At 40.7% G+C, this 20,163-nt stretch overlaps 1 protein-coding gene across 4 annotated transcripts in view; it reads right to left on the bottom strand.

Moving 5' to 3' along the window:
* Positions 1-20,163, bottom strand: part of CPQ (carboxypeptidase Q) — a 150,078-nt gene that overhangs the window by 46,511 nt on the left and 83,404 nt on the right. For 3 of the 4 annotated variants that reach the window (XM_027717599.2, XM_039382456.1, XM_027717600.2), the window contains exon 5: positions 10,457-10,568. The exons of the other annotated variant lie outside the window; for it this stretch is intronic. In XM_027717599.2, the coding sequence (XP_027573400.1) occupies positions 10,457-10,568 (112 nt within the window). The remainder of the gene's footprint in view (positions 1-10,456; positions 10,569-20,163) is intronic. 4 annotated transcript variants of the gene reach the window in all.

A 20,163-nucleotide genomic window follows, 5' to 3' on the forward strand; every position in this document is an offset into this window, starting at 1 on the left:
AAGGGAGACCTTAGAGCAGCCTTCCAGTACCTGAAAGGAGTCTATAAGAATAAAGATGGGGAGAGACTTTTTAGCAGAGCCTGTGGCAATAAGGACAAGGAGCAATGGTATAAAACTAAAGAAGGGTAGATTCAGATTAGATGTAAGATTTTTTTTACAATGACAATGGTGAAGCACTGGCACAAGTTGCCCAGAGAGGTTGTGGATGCCCCATTCCTGGAAACATTCGAAGTCAGATTGGACGAAGCTCTGAGCAACTTGATCTAGTTGAGGCAGCTCCTCCTCATTGCAGGGGAGTTGGACTAAGTGATCTTTAAAGATGCCTTCCAACCCAAACTATTCTCTGATTCTGTGTTTCCTTACTTTCTAATACTGCCTAAATCACTAATGTAATTTGCTTCAGCAGCTACTAGAGAGAGCTATATACAGATATATCATCCTCAAGTCTTGTCTGCTGCTGCATTTAACATCATGAGCTACAGCTTTTTTCTGCAGTTATCCTGGGGCCTGAAATTTCTTTAGAAGGGTATTTATACGACAGGTAATAAGATACGTGATGCTGCTGCTGACAATCTTTAAAGTCCTATCGCACTCCCTACCTTTTTCAGGTTTGTAGCTGATTAGACATAGGGGATTTACTGTGTGACATTAGTTGGGATATTTCTATCATGCATACACTTCTCATAGAATGCCTGGAATTTCCAAAACCTCTGCCACAGTTTAAGATAAAAATAAAACCAGTACCGCACATTTTGCTAAAGAAGATAAGAACGCATCATCAAAAACAGTGGTAAAATCTGCTTCCATTTTAAAAGACTACTACCTGATTCATGTGTTCTGTGGTATAAGCAAGTACTGTGTTAGAGAAAAGGCTCTTACCCCTAGTAACTTGTTTCCTGGCTAATCTCAAAGAAGATACATATAGAAAAAACTGCAATTAATAGGATGAAAGTAATAACACAGTTAATTGAACATGTCCAGACTTTTTCCTCTGAAGACCAAGAAGAAGTCTCTATTCTAAACCAGCAGGTCTTTGGCTTTCATTCTGCTATTAGAAATACCACCCTCTATGGTTCAGACAACTGATCTCACAAAAGTGTCTGTCTAGTTAGACTTTTATTTAAGAAGAAATATTTTTAATTGAATGACAATTAATGATTTAACAGAAAGTAATCATAGAATCGTAGAATGGCTTGGGTTGGAAGGGACCTTAAAGACATCTAGTTCCAACCCCTCTGCCATGGGCAGGGACACTTTTCAGTAGACCAGGTTTCATCCACAACTTACCTGGGCAACCTGTTCCAGTGCCTCACCACCATCACAGCAAATAATTTCATTTTGAAGCCATTGCTCCTTGTCCTGTCACTACATGCTCTTGTAAATGGACCCTCTTCATCTTTCTTCTAGGCCCCCTTGAGGTACTGGAAGGCCGCAATTAGGTCACCCCTAAACCGTCTCTTTTCCAGGGTGAACGATCCCAATTCTCTTAGCCTTTCCTTGTATGAGAAATGCTTCATCTCTCTAATCATCTTTGTGGCCCTCCTCTGGACATGTTCCAACAGGTCCACATCCTTCTTATGTTGTAGTCCTCAGAGCTGGATGCAGCTACTTCAGGTGGGGTCTCATGAGGGCAGCGCAGAGGGGTAGAGTCACCTCTCTCGCCCTGCTGGTCACATTTCTTTCGATGCAGCCCAGGACATGTTTGGCTTTCTGGGCTCATTACCAGCTCATGTCCAGCTTCTCAGCTGGACATTCACCAACACCCCAAGTTCTCCTTGGCAGGGCTGCAAAGTTAAAAGCAAAGCACACCTCAAAAAAACCTTTTGCACCTACTTAAACCTTGACTATGACTTATTTCTAATTCTCTATGAAGCTCAAATTAGACATGGGAAACAGCTTTTTGCTTGGGAAACTGCCTTTGTTTTCTTCTTACATCAGTTTAAAGCAGTGCAATCTCCTTGATTTTTGTCTGTTGCAGCACTGAGGACAAAGTACTGCACAAAATAGCATTGCAAAGTGAGTAAATCTCTGAGTCTTGAAGGTCAGGAGTAAAGAGAGACGAGGTTTGGAGGAGAAGAGACATGGAATCACAGGAAGACAGAAACTGGGCAGATCTGGGGCTAGGGAAGAGGAAATGAAAGTGGAGAGAAGAGCCAAGCTTGATACTGCAGCTCAGTCTTGCCTGGGGCTGACAGCTTGCTCAGAAACATGTTTCGGGGCCTAAGAGGACACAACTCTGCCACTGGCATAGACTGTGAGCAGCTGTCTGGACAGGCCCCTGCAAAGAGGGCACAGGGGGACAGCAATGCCCAAGGTGAGCCAGGCTAGGGAAGGACTGGGCTTGCAAAGCATCAGCAGCCTTGACTGCAGTGCACCAAGACACTGAGATTACCCAAGCAATTTTCTTTTCCTGTTTTTAGGGAGGGTGATGAGCTAACGGCAGAAGGGCAGATTTACAGATGAGTGGAGGTGGGAAATGTGAGAGGTTTTAGATAGCTTTATTTTTAAAAAGCAATGCGATATCCAAGAGGAAATGTGAAGGAAGGAGCTGGGTATAAAAGACTGGAGGGGAAAGCTGTGAATGATTTGCAAGTCTAGCAACTAAAAATAACATGGATTAAGCCTTTTGACTGGGGAGATGAGGGGGAGAAGAGGGAAACCAAGCCCAGAGCCCATTGCAATGGGCTGCAAATCAGGCAGCAACACTGCCAGAGGGAGGGTTTCTCTGTGGACACCTTCCTGCCACCCAGCAGCACAGCTCGGGGGCAGTTCAGATGAGAAGTGCTGTGAAATGTGCTCTTCTGCATATGGGGTTTTTAAAACAGAACTGGTTAGTGTAGTGTCATGAAGCCAATACAAGTCATGTCTACAAAAAAAAGAAAAAGGAGAAGAAGAAAAGGAAACACATTACTTGCCTGTGTAAAACAGCAAAGCCCAGAGTCACCAGAGGACTCCTCCACCCTGTGCCCTGCTCTGGTCCTGTCAACAGGTTCTCCAAGTCCCGCAAAAGGAAGAAGACACTGTCCACCTTTAAAACACACCTTATTCCTCTTTAGGAACACAACCTTCCTTAGAAGTTTTTGGAGATCTCATCAAATTGTGGAGCAGAAAAGGCAATGCAGGGCCCCACTCCCGCACTCTCTAGGATTACAAATAGCTGTGGTTTGATCTTACCGAGTGGTAGCTCTGCATTCTGCCTCTGCTGCCCCTCTCTTTGGATCAGAAAAAACCCAAATCCGTTAAACTATTCCAAGAACCTATGAGTCAGAAAATGCATCAGCCACACTTGTGTCTCCATACTGAAAATTTATACCTTAAAAAAATGACAGTAAGGATGAGATTCCCCTGACTTCATTCGTAAAGGATTTCAGCATTTCACCATGTCAGTCATGTTACATATTTGAAAGAACCCAACAACCCACAACAGCCTCTACTGCCAGACTTTTAGGATTTTTATAGATAAACAAAGCTCAGATTTTATCTTGAATTTGTCGGGTAAATTAGAGCTTGCAAAGAAGCAACAGTCCACAAGACATAGGGCAAAATTGCTAAGTCTAAATTTACCACCAGATTAACAAATTTTTGTTTGCAGTCACCTCTCTGCTATGTCAACAAAGTATGAAAATTGAAGATTTAAGTACTTGCCAAATATGCATTCAAGCAAATGTTAAAATGAAGGAATATATGCATTTGTAGTGTAACAGCATATGCAGATATTTCGTACCAAGTAGATTTACTAGATTTGAAAAGGTGGTCAGAATAAAATATGCAACTTTGGGAAAGTGGAAAGAAAGTAAGAACAAGGAGTTAATATCAAGCATATTTGATTAAAGAAAAAAACCCCACTGACAGTAAAAGCAGTCAATTATGTTTCACAACGTATCTCCTAGACAGTAAGCAAATACACCACCACAATTACAGGAAATTGAGAAAAATGTTTAACAAAATTTTTGGCAAGTACATTAAAATTGCAGTTATATGACTTCAATTAAACTAGCAGAAAAGGAAATACTCCAGTGACCATATTTTTAATAAAACATATCTTTAGTCCTCATATATTAGCCAGTGAATTTGGGCTGGAGAAATGTAACTTCATACAAAGACTACAGTGAACTGCATAAAAATCTGTCTAATGGTTTTCCAGTTGCATTAGTCATGGGTATAATTCAGATGAGAGTTACAATTTCAATTTTAAATAAGTTTTAAGGGGGAAAAACTGTCTAATCAACTTCCTATAAGTTACATAAAAAGTAATTCAGGTAGTATATTAAAATTCTTACATGCATTGTTTTAAAAACATTTCTGTAGTTTTCTGTACCTTTCTCCCATGAAACAGAAATTTGGTTGTGCCAGATCCATGCCTACATCTGTAGGAACTCCATTTCCCCATAATGCTGGTAAACATATGAAGAGAGGGAACTACACATAGCACCTATCACCATACATTTCTCCCATACATCATCGTCCAGGAATGCAGGAAAGCTGTGTAAAAGGTGTGATGACTGGGATTAGCTTTTGTCAACAATCATCCTTCCTTCATCAGGTTACTCCAGCAGAAATGGCATCAGGCATCGTGCCCTGGGTGTGGAAGAGGAAAATGTCCCTTGTTCATCTACTTGACTCCTGGTATTCACCAGCTCTGGCAGCTCCCCATAGCAAATATTTTCTTACTTGGAAGAACAGGACTCTCAGGAGCACTTTGAGGCACAGTCCAAGCAGGAGACTTCCTGGTCTAACACGGCATGCAGACATGACCAAACATGAGCTCAGTGCACAAGACAATAGCAAAAGCAGGGACTGCTTTTGTACCATAACCCTGTACCATAACCCATCTCTATAATGGTCACTGGAGCACAGCCTTTCCTAAAGTCTATACCAACTACTTCAATAGAAGCAGGAGTTCAATTAACAATAACTGGCAACATCTTATACTGGTTGCAGTGGAAGCAACTGAAGTGGAAGAGGACAAGTTTGTCATTTGGCAAATTCACAGCACAGCCATTGCCTTCTGAAGATACCCCCCATAAACACATAGATTGGGCAGCAGTTGATGTATAGATGTGCACCTCTGTGCTTGGCAGGGCACGAAGAGCTGACTAGTGATCATAGAATCATAGTATCATAGAATCAGCTGGGTTGAAGGGACCTCTGAGATCATCAAGTCCAACCCTTGATCCACTACTGCTGCGGTTGCTAGACCATGGCACTGAGTGCCACATCCAGTCTCATCTTAAAAACCTCCAGGGATGGAGAATCCATCACTTCCCTTTCCAATGCCTGATTACCCTCCCTATAAAGAATTTCTTCCTAATATCTAACCTAAACCTCCCCTGCCAGAGCTTAAGACCGTGCCCTCTTGTCTTGCTGATAGTTGCCTGGGAAAAGAGACCAACCCCCACCTGGCTACAACCTCCTTTCAGGTAGTTGGAGAGAGTGATGAGGTCTCCCCTGAGCCTCCTCTTCTCCAGGCTGAACAACCCCAGCTCCCTCAGCCTCTCCTCACGGGACTTGTGCTCGAGTCCCTTCACCAGCCTCGTTGCTCTTCTCTGGACCTGCTCCAGGACCTCAATATCCTTCCTGAACTGAGGGACTGGACACAGAACTGGACACAGTACTCCAGGTGTGGCCTCACCAGCGCTGAGTACAGGGGAAGAATCACTTCCCTGGACCTGCTGGCCCCACTGTTCCTGATACAGGCCAGGATGCCATTGGCCTTCTTGGCCACCTGGGCACACTGCTGGCTCATGTTCAGCTTCTTGTCAATCCAAACTCCCGGGTCCCTCTCTGCCTGGCTGCTCTCCAGTCACTCTGTGCCCAGTCTGTAGCTCTGCGTGGGGTTGTTGTGGCCAAAATGGAGGACCCGGCACTTGGCCTTGTTGAACCTCATCCCATTGGAATCAGCCCAACTCTCCAGCCTGTCCAAGTCTCTCTGCAGAGCCCTCCTGCCTTCCAGTTGATCGAGACTCCCCCCCAGCTTAGTGTCATCTGCAAATTTACTGATGGTGGACTCAATCTCCTCATCTAAATCATCGATAAAGATATTAAATAGAACTGGGCCCAACACTGATCCCTGGGGGACACCACCAGTGACCGGTCGCCAACTGGATGCAGCACCGTTCACCACCATCCTCTGAGCCTGGCCCTCCAGCCAGTTCCTAACCCATGATGAAGCAGGTAAGACCCAAACACAGCCAGGGAAAGGTAAAAAACACATTTCTGAACAAGGAGAGAGAGCTTGTGGGTAAATGCTGAAAGAAACCCGGGATGTGAACAAAGAACCTGTTGACTATTTAATTCCTCCTGTGCCAGCAGAGATGAGACTTTAAAAATAAACTAGATTGTAGTGTCAAGTAGAAGACCCCATCAGGCTTCTCTTTGAAACAGGGAAAAAAAATTGACTCCAGCTGTTTTAATTAAAAAGAGACACAACAGTTACCACTTCTGAAGTTTTTCAGAAGGAAGTAGTGAAATTCATTCATCAAAATCGACCGCATCTCTAACTCCAGTGGGATCTCTACTGCTGTTAGGAGACTTAAAATACCATGTTTGAAAAGCTAACACTGCCATATGACCACCTTCTAAAGACCTTTCTCTATCACTGTCGTTATTCAGTTCCCTCAGTCTCCCTTTAGGGATGGAAGTCTCGCATTCCCAGCACTGGAGTGTGAGGTGACTTTAGCACAGTGCTCCCCAGGGCTGAAGGAAGTCAGAACACCTGTGGCCTCAGCTGGGAAATGTCCCTCAGCCAAGCAACACAGGAACTCATCTGGATTAGGAGCAAAGAGGCAGCACTGGCCAAGGCTCTGAAACTACTAGATATATACTAGCTGCTTCTTGCTCAAATTCAATGTACACAAGCATTAGTCCCGAGCAAGACAAGAACTTGCCACAGGCTTGAACTGTTGGGAGAGGAGCACTGAGAAATAAAAGCAAAAACTATTAAAAAATTTACTTGAGGCAAGAAAACAAACTGTACTGCTTAAAATAAAATCTGACCATCTTAAATGATAATTTTAATAATTTTTCAATAATTTCATTTATTTGGTCCTAAGCCAATAGCTATTAAGTAGTTTGGGAGAAGGTTATGTTGAAAGTATGAATTGAATTTAAACTATAATCATTCTTCAAATATTACGGAGAATTATCAAAATCCCAATTAACAGGCATAATTTGGGTCTACCAGCCATGTCCAAGGGTCACACTGATATCATGATGAAGTGCTATTATATCATCACTGAAAAAAACTGCTTCAATAGTGTACTAGTATCTTGCTTTCACTAAACCAGTGGTCCATGGCAGAAGTACTGGCAGTATTTCTCACTGCACAATACAAACTTTATACTCTAGAATTCATATTTCAGAATGCTCACTTCAGCTTGAGGATCATATCACCACAGTTGTAAGATCAGTTATACTCTGGTAAATGCAGGCACAGTTTTTATGGCTACACAATGCACCACGGCTTTAAGATTCCCAGTATGCAGTAAAAATTTTCTACACATGCATAGAGCCAATTGAGTTGGCTTATCCTCATTTCAAATGTATTTGGTGGACAAGTCTAAGACTAAAATTTATCTGAGTTCAAAACAATGTTAAACAAAGCTTCCACAATTCAAAACACAATGTTCACTCAAAACACCATCTATGGAATTGATTTTAAATAAAACTCATTAATTTGCTTCTCACACAATCTGCACACCTTGTTATTTTGCTGTCCTTTTTTTGTCATATTTAATGTGCATAGTAAGATATCTGCATTAACCAATCTGCTACGGAGGGCAGTTTATGAAAGGCCCTTTGGTCATCTACAGGTTAGATGTGACGACCCAGAAGTCCTCTCCCAGCCTTCTGTTCCTGAAGAACACAGGTACAAGAAGAGCTGGACACAACAGCTGCCCACAACAGACGGCACCAGCAAAGGCTCTGGCATTTCCCAGCTGAGAAAATGGCATTTCACCACAGGACACACAGCAAACACACAGGCTACTACCAGAGGAAATCAAATATTTGCACAAGAAGAAAGTGATGAATTTCAGTCATGCATGAAGGGAAACCCAGTGAATAAGAATTACACAATGCCACCATGAACTTGCCCTTAAGAGACACAGAACAGTTTATTCTGAATGGAATAGAGTGGCAAACACAGTAGTGTAAGTTCTTTTTCTTGAAGGTGGAGGAAACAGACAATTTCCGAAGCATCATAAAAAAAGGATTAAAAAACACTAAAAGAAGGCATAGACCTGGATTCTTCTGTTGAAGAATCCTATTTAGTTTACTTTTAAAAGAATAAAAATTTAAACGCACTTTGTTTTGAATTACAGACTGATATTCCAATCATTCCAAGGCTGGAAAATGAGAGATTAAAGGTTCAAACAATGCAAAATAAAGGAACTCACAGGGATGTCTGATGTTCATCACTGCAGTATGTGAGTGGCTAATCACATAACAGATCTTCTCTACAAAGAGCTCTTCATGAAAGACTGAGACTGTTCAAGTGAAGAAATCCTTGTGTTGGGAAGTAGAGAAAGCTAGTTTATTATTTAAAGGCTGCCAGAGCTAAGAGCAGAACAGCAGATGATTTTAGTTTCTAATGAATATGTGGTGCATTCCTCTTGACCACAGATACAGTTCTGGAAAAAGAGAATAAGGAGAAAAAATAGATTCCATCTGATGAAGGGGAAAAAACAACCTTGGATATCAGTTGGACAACCTAAAAAGTCTGTTTTGAACTAGTTTTGAGGGGAAGCCCATAAGGAAGTAAAAACAGCAGAAAACTACGGATCAAGTAGTAAGACTGGAATTCGCAGGCTGGAGACCAGAAATCACACTAGGTCACAGTAGACTGGGAACAGATGACAGCAGACCCAACTTTGAGAGTCTGGGTGTCTGAAGAACACAGGCTGTGCAATCATAGCTCCCTCTTGCACATACACTGGCCCTATATCATCTTACTTTATGGACAATCTCTCCCACCAAACACATCCTAGGTAGGCATATGTAGACCAAGTTCTTCCACAATAACACACTGTCTGCAGCCCACTTCTAACCCCAAGTCAGATGAAGCCCATGAGTAGAAAAAATTGGCCTTTCAGATCTCACTCAAGGGAGGCTATGCAAACTAAGAGGAGGTAGGCTGAGCAAGTCCACACTGGTATTTTATCCATAGCATTACTGAAACAGAAATATCCAGGATACAGGCTGCCTCTTCCTCTTTCTCTCCTTATCCACATTTAGCACTGACAGAAGGAGGGTTTAGTTCCACTCCTACTTCTGCCGAGCAGAAATTCTGGAGGACCAAGACCAGCAAGCTCAGAGATGACAAACTGTTTGCTAGAATATCAGCTGCAGAAGAGTCCAGTTGATCAACAGGCCAAATTCCAGAACCCAGTCACCTTTCTCTTGGCTAGAATGATTCAAAAAACTGATCCCTGGGAGCAGAGCATGGCTTTGCTTCCCACAAACCTATTCTTGCAGTATACTACAGTGTACAAGGCCTCAGTGTCAAATGTTGCTTGGTGAGACATATGAGCCCACAATATTTGAGAGGTCACTGTGGCTAAGCCAGACTTGACAGAAGTGTATCCTTGTAGTGATAAGACTGAATTGTGTGCTTCCGCTGACCCGGATTATATTTGCCAAGGAAATGAGGTATCACAGTCCAAAGCAGATCCCAAGACCACAGCAACATAAAGGCAACATAATTAGGAAATCAGCCCTCTAGTGCAAAACTGGGAATGCACAAATGCATGGATGGTATGTATGTATCACTATTTGGTGAAATAAATCGAGCAGGATATAAATTTAGTTAGGAAGAAAATTCTAGGAAAAGAACAACCCCACAGAAATATATACATTGAAAATATGAAATTCTGTGAAGTTTATAATATCTTTATATGTAGATGAAAGGGAAAAGACTAGAGGCAGGATCATTGCCTAGATCCAGTCCTAGTTACAAGCTCTTGAGAGAGGAAATTGTCTTGAGAGGTCATCAAGGGTGAGGTAAGGAGTTGAGAAGTAGCCACTGTAAAAAGCAACATGTAGAACATTGAAAGATTTAAGAACATGTTGAATTAATAGTTTGCTTAAAGGGCGGAGAAAATACCACAAGCCTATCTGTGACTTCATAAATCTTCATCTTCATTAACAGAGTGAAACCTATTAAGACAAAATGAAAAGGAATTACTTCCTTCTAAGCTACCTAGATATGATATCTTACACTGAACTTTCATTCTATGATGATCATGAACATGCAGGCTCAAAGTACTTTCTAGATCATTGACTGATGTGTTACTTTTGAAAGACCCCTGTGATGAAAGGAGGAATTTAGCAGAAAAACCTGAGAAGTATAAGTATTTGTGCTCAGAGAGATGGATAATACAGAAAATCCAGTTTAGACATCATACAAAACATCCTGGAAATATAATGCACTGAAAATATCTTAAAATTTAATATTTACCCAGATCCTTAATGAGTGATAATGCTTCCCATGATATAAATGCTCCACCACCGTCATCCATAGCTCCCTGCCCAACGTCCCAGCTGTCCAGATGTCCACTGACCAATACAATCTAGAAAAGGAGTTATGAGAAAACATATCTACATTAAAACACAGAATCAGAAAAGTTTGTTTAGCCTTTAAGCATTTTAATGATTTTTTCATAAAGTTGGCTTATTAGTTTAGAATGGGAGGAAAAAAAATTTTAAATAAAACTAAAATATCATTCTCTAGTTTCTGTATATAAATCTGGGATGACCAACTGCATCCTACTGCTTCAAACCACTGCCTAATTCAAACTAGATACACTGTGAGAAATATTTAAATGAAACATTTTGGTTTGTACATTAAGAAAGTGCATACTTTCCAGAGATGCAGGATTACTACATTGCCGAATGGTGAAAATGTCTTTCATATTCCATCTGTTTAAGCCCTTAGGCATGAAGGGCCTGATTAACCTTATTTTTGGGTGCATAAGGAAGAAATATGAACTTAGACTGAAGCATTCCCAGAGGTTTTTGTTTTATTATGCTGTTTTATCTATGCTGTTTGTCACAGAGGACCTCTAATTTATTACTGGATCCCCTATGTACTACAACAAGGTATTTTATAGTTCCATTAGTCACAAGGATATTTTAAATGGTTATTTAAAACATGATAGCAAGTCTAAGATGGATTTTCTGCAGAAAAGGCTAGAGTAGAGAATAGTAGTATACACATCTCCAGGAACATCCACTTTCAGATCTGAACTTTTCAAATGTTGACAAGCAGCATCACAGCAATACCAGAAGTGAGACAGTTCCCTGCTTAGACCTGAAGCTGAAGGGCCAGTGGATCTATGATTGCAGTGGAGAGGTCAAGGAGAGACAAAAACTCTGAGCTGAGCAGGCAGTGTGGTAAAATGATGCAATAGCACAAAAACAAGAGCAGGAGCCACTGTAAAGCCCCAATAGTCTTTGAAGAACTGATACCAGTAAAAACTACCCTTGGGATAGGGTGGAAGTGCTCAACCTATGACAGCTCAGCACTAAGGAAAAACTGAAGGAGACCCTGGAGCATCCACCTGTGTCCTGCCCAGAACTAGCCATACATGAAGGGATGCTTCCTACTCTTTGGTTGGCTGATGTCAAACAAGAACTAACTTGCGGTCCAAATGTTAAGATCTCTATTTTCCTCTTCACAAGAGAGAAATCTTAGTGTGTTTTCACTCGCTATGAAAAATAATGGACTAACAGATCATGGCAAGACAAAAAGTATCAAGTGCTCATCAAACAACAGTGGCTTTTCATCTAAGTACAAAATGACCCTGAGATTAGCTCAGTTGGTTAGAGCCTGGTACTAATAATGCCAACAGGCACTAATGCAAACAGAGTTTGATCCGTTTATGGGCTATTCAGTTAAGAGTTGGACTCAGTGATACTTGTGGGTCACTTCCAACTCAGAACAGCCTGTGAAATCAGGTAACATAACTAAAATACCCTTAGTATTAAACAAGGGCCATGAGAAAGCACTAGTCATATCTGCTGTACTGCCATGAGTCCAATCAGAATGCACCAAACCCCTTTAGATTTAGAAGATACACTGTGAGATGTTTATAAATGTGTGTGTTATAAAAAACCAGAAAGAGTAATGCCTTAGAAGCACGAAAAGCTTGTCATCAAAATCTGAAGAGCAGCTTACTCTTTTCTTCTCAGATGTCTCAACTTTCTTTTCTGCTTATCCAGCCTTAACTCAACATTTTTTTCCAGCACAGACTGATTTTCTTGGTAGTAGATAGACATGCTGCAACCTTTATTCCAAAACCTCTCCTCCTTCGACAGTGCTTAAATTTGGATAAGTCCCTCTGCAAAAGCCTCAGAATTACACAGTGATATTCCTGCGATTTAACGTCATGATCCTCTCAGGCCCTGCATGAAAGACTGCAAACAGCATGTTTTCCAGGGACATTGCCCTGCAGTAGAAGTACTTAATCTGCAGCAGCCCTCTACTACAATAGCGACATAGCTTGAAACCAGATCATCTGAGAAAAGCCATGCCAGCTTTGGAGGTACAAACCTTTCTGTAATGAGAGCAGAGAAGTGCTCACTGTGGTACTCCTTGCTCTTTTGTTTTCTTATAAGGGACAACTAAGCACGCACACACACACACACGTGCACTTGCAGGTGGTGAAGGCGACACATGAATGAACTCTGCTTTGTGTTCATTCATGCATGTGCAGCCCCACTGCAACCAGCCTATGGAGGAGAGAGCTCAAACACCACCATTGATGCAGACTCAATACAGTCCACTCAATAAGGAATTTGCAAACAATAATAATTTTTTTAAAAGAACAGAAAAGGCTCTGAGTGAAAGCCCAATTGTCTGTGGTATAAAGGACGTCTATTTTGCAACTTCAAAATCAACATGTGGTTTTTTGTTCTTAAAGCAAAAACTGGTTTTAAGAAGATAACTATTCTGTCTCCTGGGAAACAGAGCTTCAAGATGAAGTGAATTATTTAGAACGAGCTTGTAAACTCATTGAGAGAGAACCAAGTTTACAACAGAAGTGACGCCTTATCTTTAGCAGTGAAAGAACACCTCAGTAACACTGTTCCCTGGCAGCAGTCTCAACATCAGTGTCTGAGAGGGAATTACTCCTCGTTTCTGTGGAACAACACATATTGCAACAGCAAGAAATTCTGAATCAGAAGAAGGTGGTGTAATCTCATTTGGTGTTACAAACTCCAGTCGTAAAGCATCTTTACCAACTCCAGAACATTACACCAAAACAGATCAAGGTTCAAGTGGATTGAGAAAGTCAGATAATTTTATGGATGAACTTTGACTTAAATTTACTGAATCTGTTGCCAAACTCAATTACGTAAATACAACCATTGTACTTCTATGTGAAACTTTTTTGAGAACATTTTTTTTAAACTATCATATTTTTGTAGCAGCTGCAAAAATGAAAGTTTCACTGATAATGCTGATAGTCATAGACATTCTTAAAAAAAAAGTCTATCCTGACCATTTCCCAAATATTTGGTTTGGGCTACAAATAGGTTAAGAAAGATCTGTGTGTTTCTGCACCTGCCTTTAAGAAAACATTAACTGCTCCCAGTTAAACTGCAATTGGATTAAATCATGCCCTAAATGTAAATCAGGAACATGACCACATTCAGTGGATTTTATTTTGTATATATAAAGATATTTCTTCAAATTAGTTTCTAGCTTTGGTGTCCAAATAATATGACTTCACTGGACTGCTCCTTTTATTAGATTTTACGCACATTAGGAATGGTTCTTAAATAATCAGTCTAGCTGTCTCAACTAATTTACAGCCCTAAAGATATAGTGAAGTTCAGAAAGAAAAAAATGATTAAAACAACAACTGTCTTTTCTACTTAATATGCAGCGTAGTAAGTCTTAACTTCCAGGCTTCTGATTAAATGATAGATCTGCACATGAAATAGAAGTGACTCACTTAGTCGCACAAGAATCCAACTCTATTATTGCTAAAAAACTGATTAACCTTCAAAGAACCCCTGTGTCACAATATACAGTAAACTCTTTAAAGTCGAATCTCTACTTAGTAGAAGTGATTGAAAATAAAGTGTTCTTGGAAAGTACTGCAATCAAACCTCCCTGTTTGAAGTGAATTTCAAAACTGCTGAGTAGTTAAATAGCATGGGCTGATATCATTTACAGCATATAAGACAGTGAAGGAGAAAATTAGTCTGAAAATAAATTATTACTGATAAAGGAATCGTAGTAAAGGTAACGAGACACAGAAACTATATAAGCATTCAAAAGATAACCAAATATTGAAATTACTACCATTTTCATATTAAATGTTGGATTTTAAGACTTAGTATTTCCATATTAAAGTCCTCCAGAATCTTTTATTTCCTGTTTCCTGAGCTGTAACATCTCAGAAATAATACCACTCTTCATAATACTTTATTTTGAATAAAGGATTTTACTTTATATATTTCAACTCCCTTCTAGAGGTTTTAAGAGGAAAAATCATAACAGTAACTACCTCTAAACAAAACCAGGCATAACTGAAATTAGCACCCTTGCATAAAGATGATGTTGTAGCTGCTTTTTTTCTCGTTCAAAGATTAGCAAAGAATCTCTGCAATAGCCCTGTATGAAAGCTGAAATGGCATCTGAGCTGACGTGTAGAGAGAAACATTCTTTTTTCCACACTTACCAAAGGAAGACTTCCCTTACACATGTAGTAGATAATTTTATAATCTAGAATATTTGTATTTATATATTTTTCACTTTAGGGATATATAGGATTTCACATTTTTACAAATCTATCAATATCCCCAAATGTTTTATTGTTGAAATTCCTTTTCTCAGTAAGAAAATTAATCTCAGCAACAGAATTAATCTCAGCTAAAATAAACACTAGTGTCCAATGCTGCTTCTTTCACTGAGGCATTTACAAGAACTGTCCTACTTGTACACTGTGATACTATGCATTACCCTTTCCAAAACTGTAAAAATAGTAGATTTTTCTAAAAAAAAATTACAACTATTTTTTCCTCTCAAGAACACTAGAGGATCCCTTACTAAGTCAGAACCATGCCTCACTAGCACTGCCTTGGAGCATTCTGATGACCTAAAATGACCTGAAAGACACTCTGAGTAGCCACCTCTCAACTGTCCTCAAGAAAATAGACTTGATTTTAAAAATTCTCCAAGAAGATTGCTGATGGAAGCAGGCCAAAACAACCCTTAGATGGCTGTAATAACAGCAGAGGACTACAACACAGGAGGCTTCAAAACCTAACACTTATGTCCCTGTGCCAGACACCAAGCATTAGGGAACACTTGAAGTTGGAAGGGACCTCTGACTGTACATTGACTTCCATGTTCTGCTCACAGCAGAGTCAACTTGTATCTGATCAGCCAGAGTTTTGTCCAGTCAAGTTCTGAAAATTTCCTATGATGGAGATACCACAACCTCTCTGGACAAACTGCTTCAATGTTTACTCTTAGGAAAATATTTTTTCGAATACCTACTATAACACAAGCTTTTGTAAAATGTGACCTACTGGGCCCTCACTGCAGCACTCAAAAGTCAAACTGGATTTTGAATGCTGTCAGCTCACAAACCTGCCTCATGAACTACACGTTCAGATGCTTTTATTATTCATCATCACCAGTTGAACACGATGGAAATGAAATTTTTGCCTCTTACCACACCATTGTCCCTCACCACTACGCATACTAAAAGGAGTGCTGATCATATAATCAGTTCTCCCAAAACTGTCTCATCATCCCACTTCTACAGTCACAATGATCTATCAGATCAACTATCAGGCAACTAGTGATGCCTCTTGTCCTTGCTACTCTACAGTGGGAGGTGGCTCCATGCCTTTCTGCTGAGATGGCAAAAACTTCCTCCTCTCACAGTCAGAGACTCACAGGCCCATGTTCACAGTTGCAACTCCAGCCCATGACAAAGGCTCTTCTGATGCCACCCTTTTATTCCACAAATCTACACATAGGCCAGGTTCTTGCCATTTCTTCCACTGTTGCCTAAAGGATTTGTCTAGTATGCTAAAACACTCAATCAATCTTTCATTTGATTACTGTAATCCTTTTTTATTTCTATGGCTTATCCTGCACTCTTGGCACCTGCACAAGTTTTCTCAGAATTTTGCTAAGATTATCTTTTTGTTTGTCACGGGGCTTTGTTAAGATTCTTATTTGTTACTAATTTTTTGAATGTGTACATAATATTTTTATTCCTCTTTCCTGTACACGTTGCTCCCCTCTTAAGCTGCACAATAAACTTCTATATGCAGCACTACCTTCAGGCATTCCCAGAAGTGCAGGAACCCACCGTGGATGTAGGAATTTACAACAAAGTGATGGCTGAAACACTAGAACATAAAGTATGGGGAATTGCAGGACGGTGAGAGGTGCTGCTGTCTCCTTGGGTTCCCAGAGACGTGGTGGGTGGCTCGCGTGGCCAGGCGTCTGCAAATGATGGTTGCAGGATGGAAGGGTGATGAGGGGATGCTGCCCTTTGCGTGACAGCAGTGAGATCTCCTGGAGCTCTGTCTGGGGACTGGTTGATGAGCCAGCTAGGAGGTTCTGGGTCAGGATTAGGAGGCAGACCAATGTGAGTGGCACTGCAGTGTGTCTGCTACAGATAGCCCGAAGAGGAGGAAGTAAGTGAGGCTTTCTGCAGACAAACGCAAAGAAGTCCCATATTTTCAGGCCCTGATCCTCATGGGGCACTTTAACCACACTGAGATATCTGCAGGGCAGAAGCACACAGGAGGTCTCTGGAATACACTGATGACAACTTCCTCACAGAGGTGATCGAGCAATCCCTGAGGGAGATGCTCTGTTATACTTACAAACAAGGAAGAAGTGACTGGGGATGCGAAGGTCTGTCATGCACATAAGATGGTGGAGTTCAGGATCATGAGAGGAAGGATCTAGGTAAGTGTCAGGATTTCAGCCCTGGTCTTGTGGAGAGTTTAGCCTGTTCAAGGAACTGCTTGTAAAAATCCTATGGGAGACAGAGTTGGAAAGGAAAAGAGTTCAGAAGAGATGGCTGATTTTCAAGGATCGTGCTGGGCCTGACCAGGTGGAAAGGAGCTTGGCAGAGAAAGAGCTTGGAGTCCTGGTGGACAGCTAGTTGACCATGACCCAGCAGTGTGCCTGTGCCATAAACAAGGCCAACAGCACCCAAGCTGCATCAGGCAGAGTGTTGCCACTAGGTCAAGGAAGAGTGATCCTTCCTCACCACTCAGCACTGGAGAGACATGTCTGGGAGCTGTCTCCAGCTCTGAGCTCCCGAGAACAAGAAAGACATGAATATACTGGACTAAGTTCAACCAAGGGCCACAGAGATGATGAACAGGCCAGAGTGTCCAACAGAGCTGGGACTGGAGAAAATAATGTGTATAAATACTTGATGGCAGATGGAAAGAAGAGGGAGCCAGATTCTTGTCAGTAGTACCCACTAACAGAACAAGAGGCACCAAGCAGAAACTGAAATAGAAGAAATTCCACTTAAAAATAATAAAAAAACCTTTTTTACTACAAGGGTTATAGAACATTGGAACTGGTGTCCAGACAGGCTGTGGGGTTTCCATTCTTGGAGATATGCAAAACCCAAGTCCTACACAACCTGCTCTAGTTGATCTGGCCTTGAGCACAGGGTTGGACTACATGATCTCCAGAGGTCTTTTCTTGTAATTATGACACTGATTCAAATGAATAATGAATGAATACGTCACATTTTCTTATAGATCTATATATATTCTATATTTCTTTTGGCTCTGAAAATTTCATTACAGACACAAAAAGCAGAACGCAACTTGGAATTAAATTCTACCAAACCCCACTATGTCCTTCAAGATGTAGACAGATAAAGTACAACTGTAGTCTTCAATATAGTATTTTACTGGAAGACAAAAGACCTCTTTTCTACTTAGGTTAGTCAAAATCATAATAAAAATTAAAGTTGGAATGAAATCCATTTTATGAAATAATTTTCAATTTTTTTCTAACAGTTTTATTAACTGATACAAGAACCCGCAGAAGCAGGACATTACTTGGCTTGCAAGATGAAAAAAGTCTTTATCTTACAATGACTATAAAATAACTGCTTTGTATATTGTATGAAACTTGTCTTCAAAGTATTAACATAATTTTCAGATTACAAGTCTTCTTTCACCAATGATAGTCCCTTCAGTTTCTTTATGTTTCTGATTATTAAAACAACATTTATATTTAGGCTTAAATGTGTACTTAGAAAAACATTTATTTCTCATTTCTACATTCAAATTAGTTAATGATATTGTGTTGATCTCTTTGTCAGTAAAATGGACTACACAACTGTTTATTATGTAGGGATATAGCGAAGATTAACATTCACTCTTATGAAAGTTTTCATGGAAAATACTAAGAAACAGAGACTTAAAACCCCTGTATTATGTTGAAATTATCGGAGCTGTACATCTTTATACAAACAAAAATTCAGTCCACAATTTCTATTCACAGCCCCACAGAAACCAGAGTGTCATATTCACAGACACACAGCTAAGTACTTGCAAGTAACACTGACACATTTCCCTACTCAATTCCCATTAGTGTATCTCAAAAACAGAGTTTTGATACAAAACAATAGCTCACCCCTTATGTTTATGTGTCCTTAATTTTTTTGTTTATATACTCCTGTGAAACTTAAGTGTGTTTGACACAAGTTTTCACCAAGATGGAGAAGAGCCTGATTTTTCAAACTCAAGCAATGTCTGAAAAGACCAGACGAGACAACTTTGTCAGGATGATTTCCAGGGTGGATTTTCTGCTCAAAGTCAAAAGAGATTTGGTTTATTGGAAGCAGTAATATGAAGGCTCTGGAATGCATTTGTAGTGCAGGGGACTTGGGTAAACCTGGTGGAAAGTACAGATGTGGCAAAGCAAGAAAAAACAGTGGTACTGCACTCCAAGATGTTTGGCATACCACAAGGCTGAAAGGCCATTCAAGGACATGAGTCACCTGGGCACTGTATGTCTGCTGCCTGTTACATCCTTTAAAATAGATGCACAAGTGTCCCCAGAGAAGGACAACGGAGTTGGTGAAGGGTCTGGAGCACAAGTCTGATGAGGAGAGGTTGAGGGAGCTGGGGTTGTTCAGCCTGGAGAAGAGGAAGCTCAGGGTGGACCTTATCACTCTTTAACTCCCTGAAAGGAGGTTGTAGCCAGGTGGGTGTTGGTGTCCTCTCCGAAGTAATAAGCAATAGGACAAGAGGAAATAGCCTCAACTTGTGCCAGGGGAGAGTTAGACTGGACAGCAGGAAAAATTTATTCACCAAAAGGTTTGTCAGCCATTGAAACAGGTTGCCCAGGGAAATGGTGGAATCACCATCCCTGCAGTTATTTAAAAGACATGTAGAAGTGGTGCTTAGGGACACAGTTTAGTGGTGGACTTGGCAGTGCCAAGTGCCAGTTGGACTCAATGATCTTAAAGATTTTTCCAACCTAAATGATTCTATGATTTGATCATCCTATGCCAGACACAAACCAGTGCTTCCCTTGCACAGAACAGACAGTAGATGGATAACTCATAGCTCTGGACAAACCCTGGAGAAAAGTGAAAAACAGGTCAACTGCACTAAGAGAAAGGGAGGGAATACACAGGTTCCTTGTCCTGCCTATTTCTAAAATCATGGTGTGACTACCGTGGGTGGGGGACCAGGAAATGGAAGTTATCTCATTTGGAATTTGTTCAGTTTATGTGAAACATTTGAGTATTCATTAGGAGGGACATGCAGAGTGATTACAGCATTCATCCCAAAAGTGGGAGAGCTGAGAATCAAGCTGAGCCGTGCTTTGCACATGGGTCTCCACCTCCTCTCTATCAGGTGCCTAAGGAATGGCAGCAGGTTGGTATCATCTCTGACATTTTCACAGGCACAAATTTCTTCATGTCCTCCATGGAAAGAGAAACTTTTTGAGCTTGTGAAAATGTTCAGAGCAGATTTTTTTTTTTCCGATGTCCAGCTCCAGACAGGAAATCAGAAAGAAAAACACCAGAAACACCAGCAAGGTCCAGGTTATACAGACAGGTTTGTGTGATGTGGGTTTCTGTCTACTTGGACTTAACATCAAATTTATGTCCCTAGGCCACTCCAAATCTGTCAGTACTA

This window comes from Pipra filicauda, unplaced genomic scaffold, assembly GCF_003945595.2.
Source record: "Pipra filicauda isolate LSUMZ 115617 unplaced genomic scaffold, ASM394559v2 scaffold110_size2237424_pilon, whole genome shotgun sequence".
Classification (NCBI taxonomy): domain Eukaryota; kingdom Metazoa; phylum Chordata; class Aves; order Passeriformes; family Pipridae; genus Pipra; species Pipra filicauda.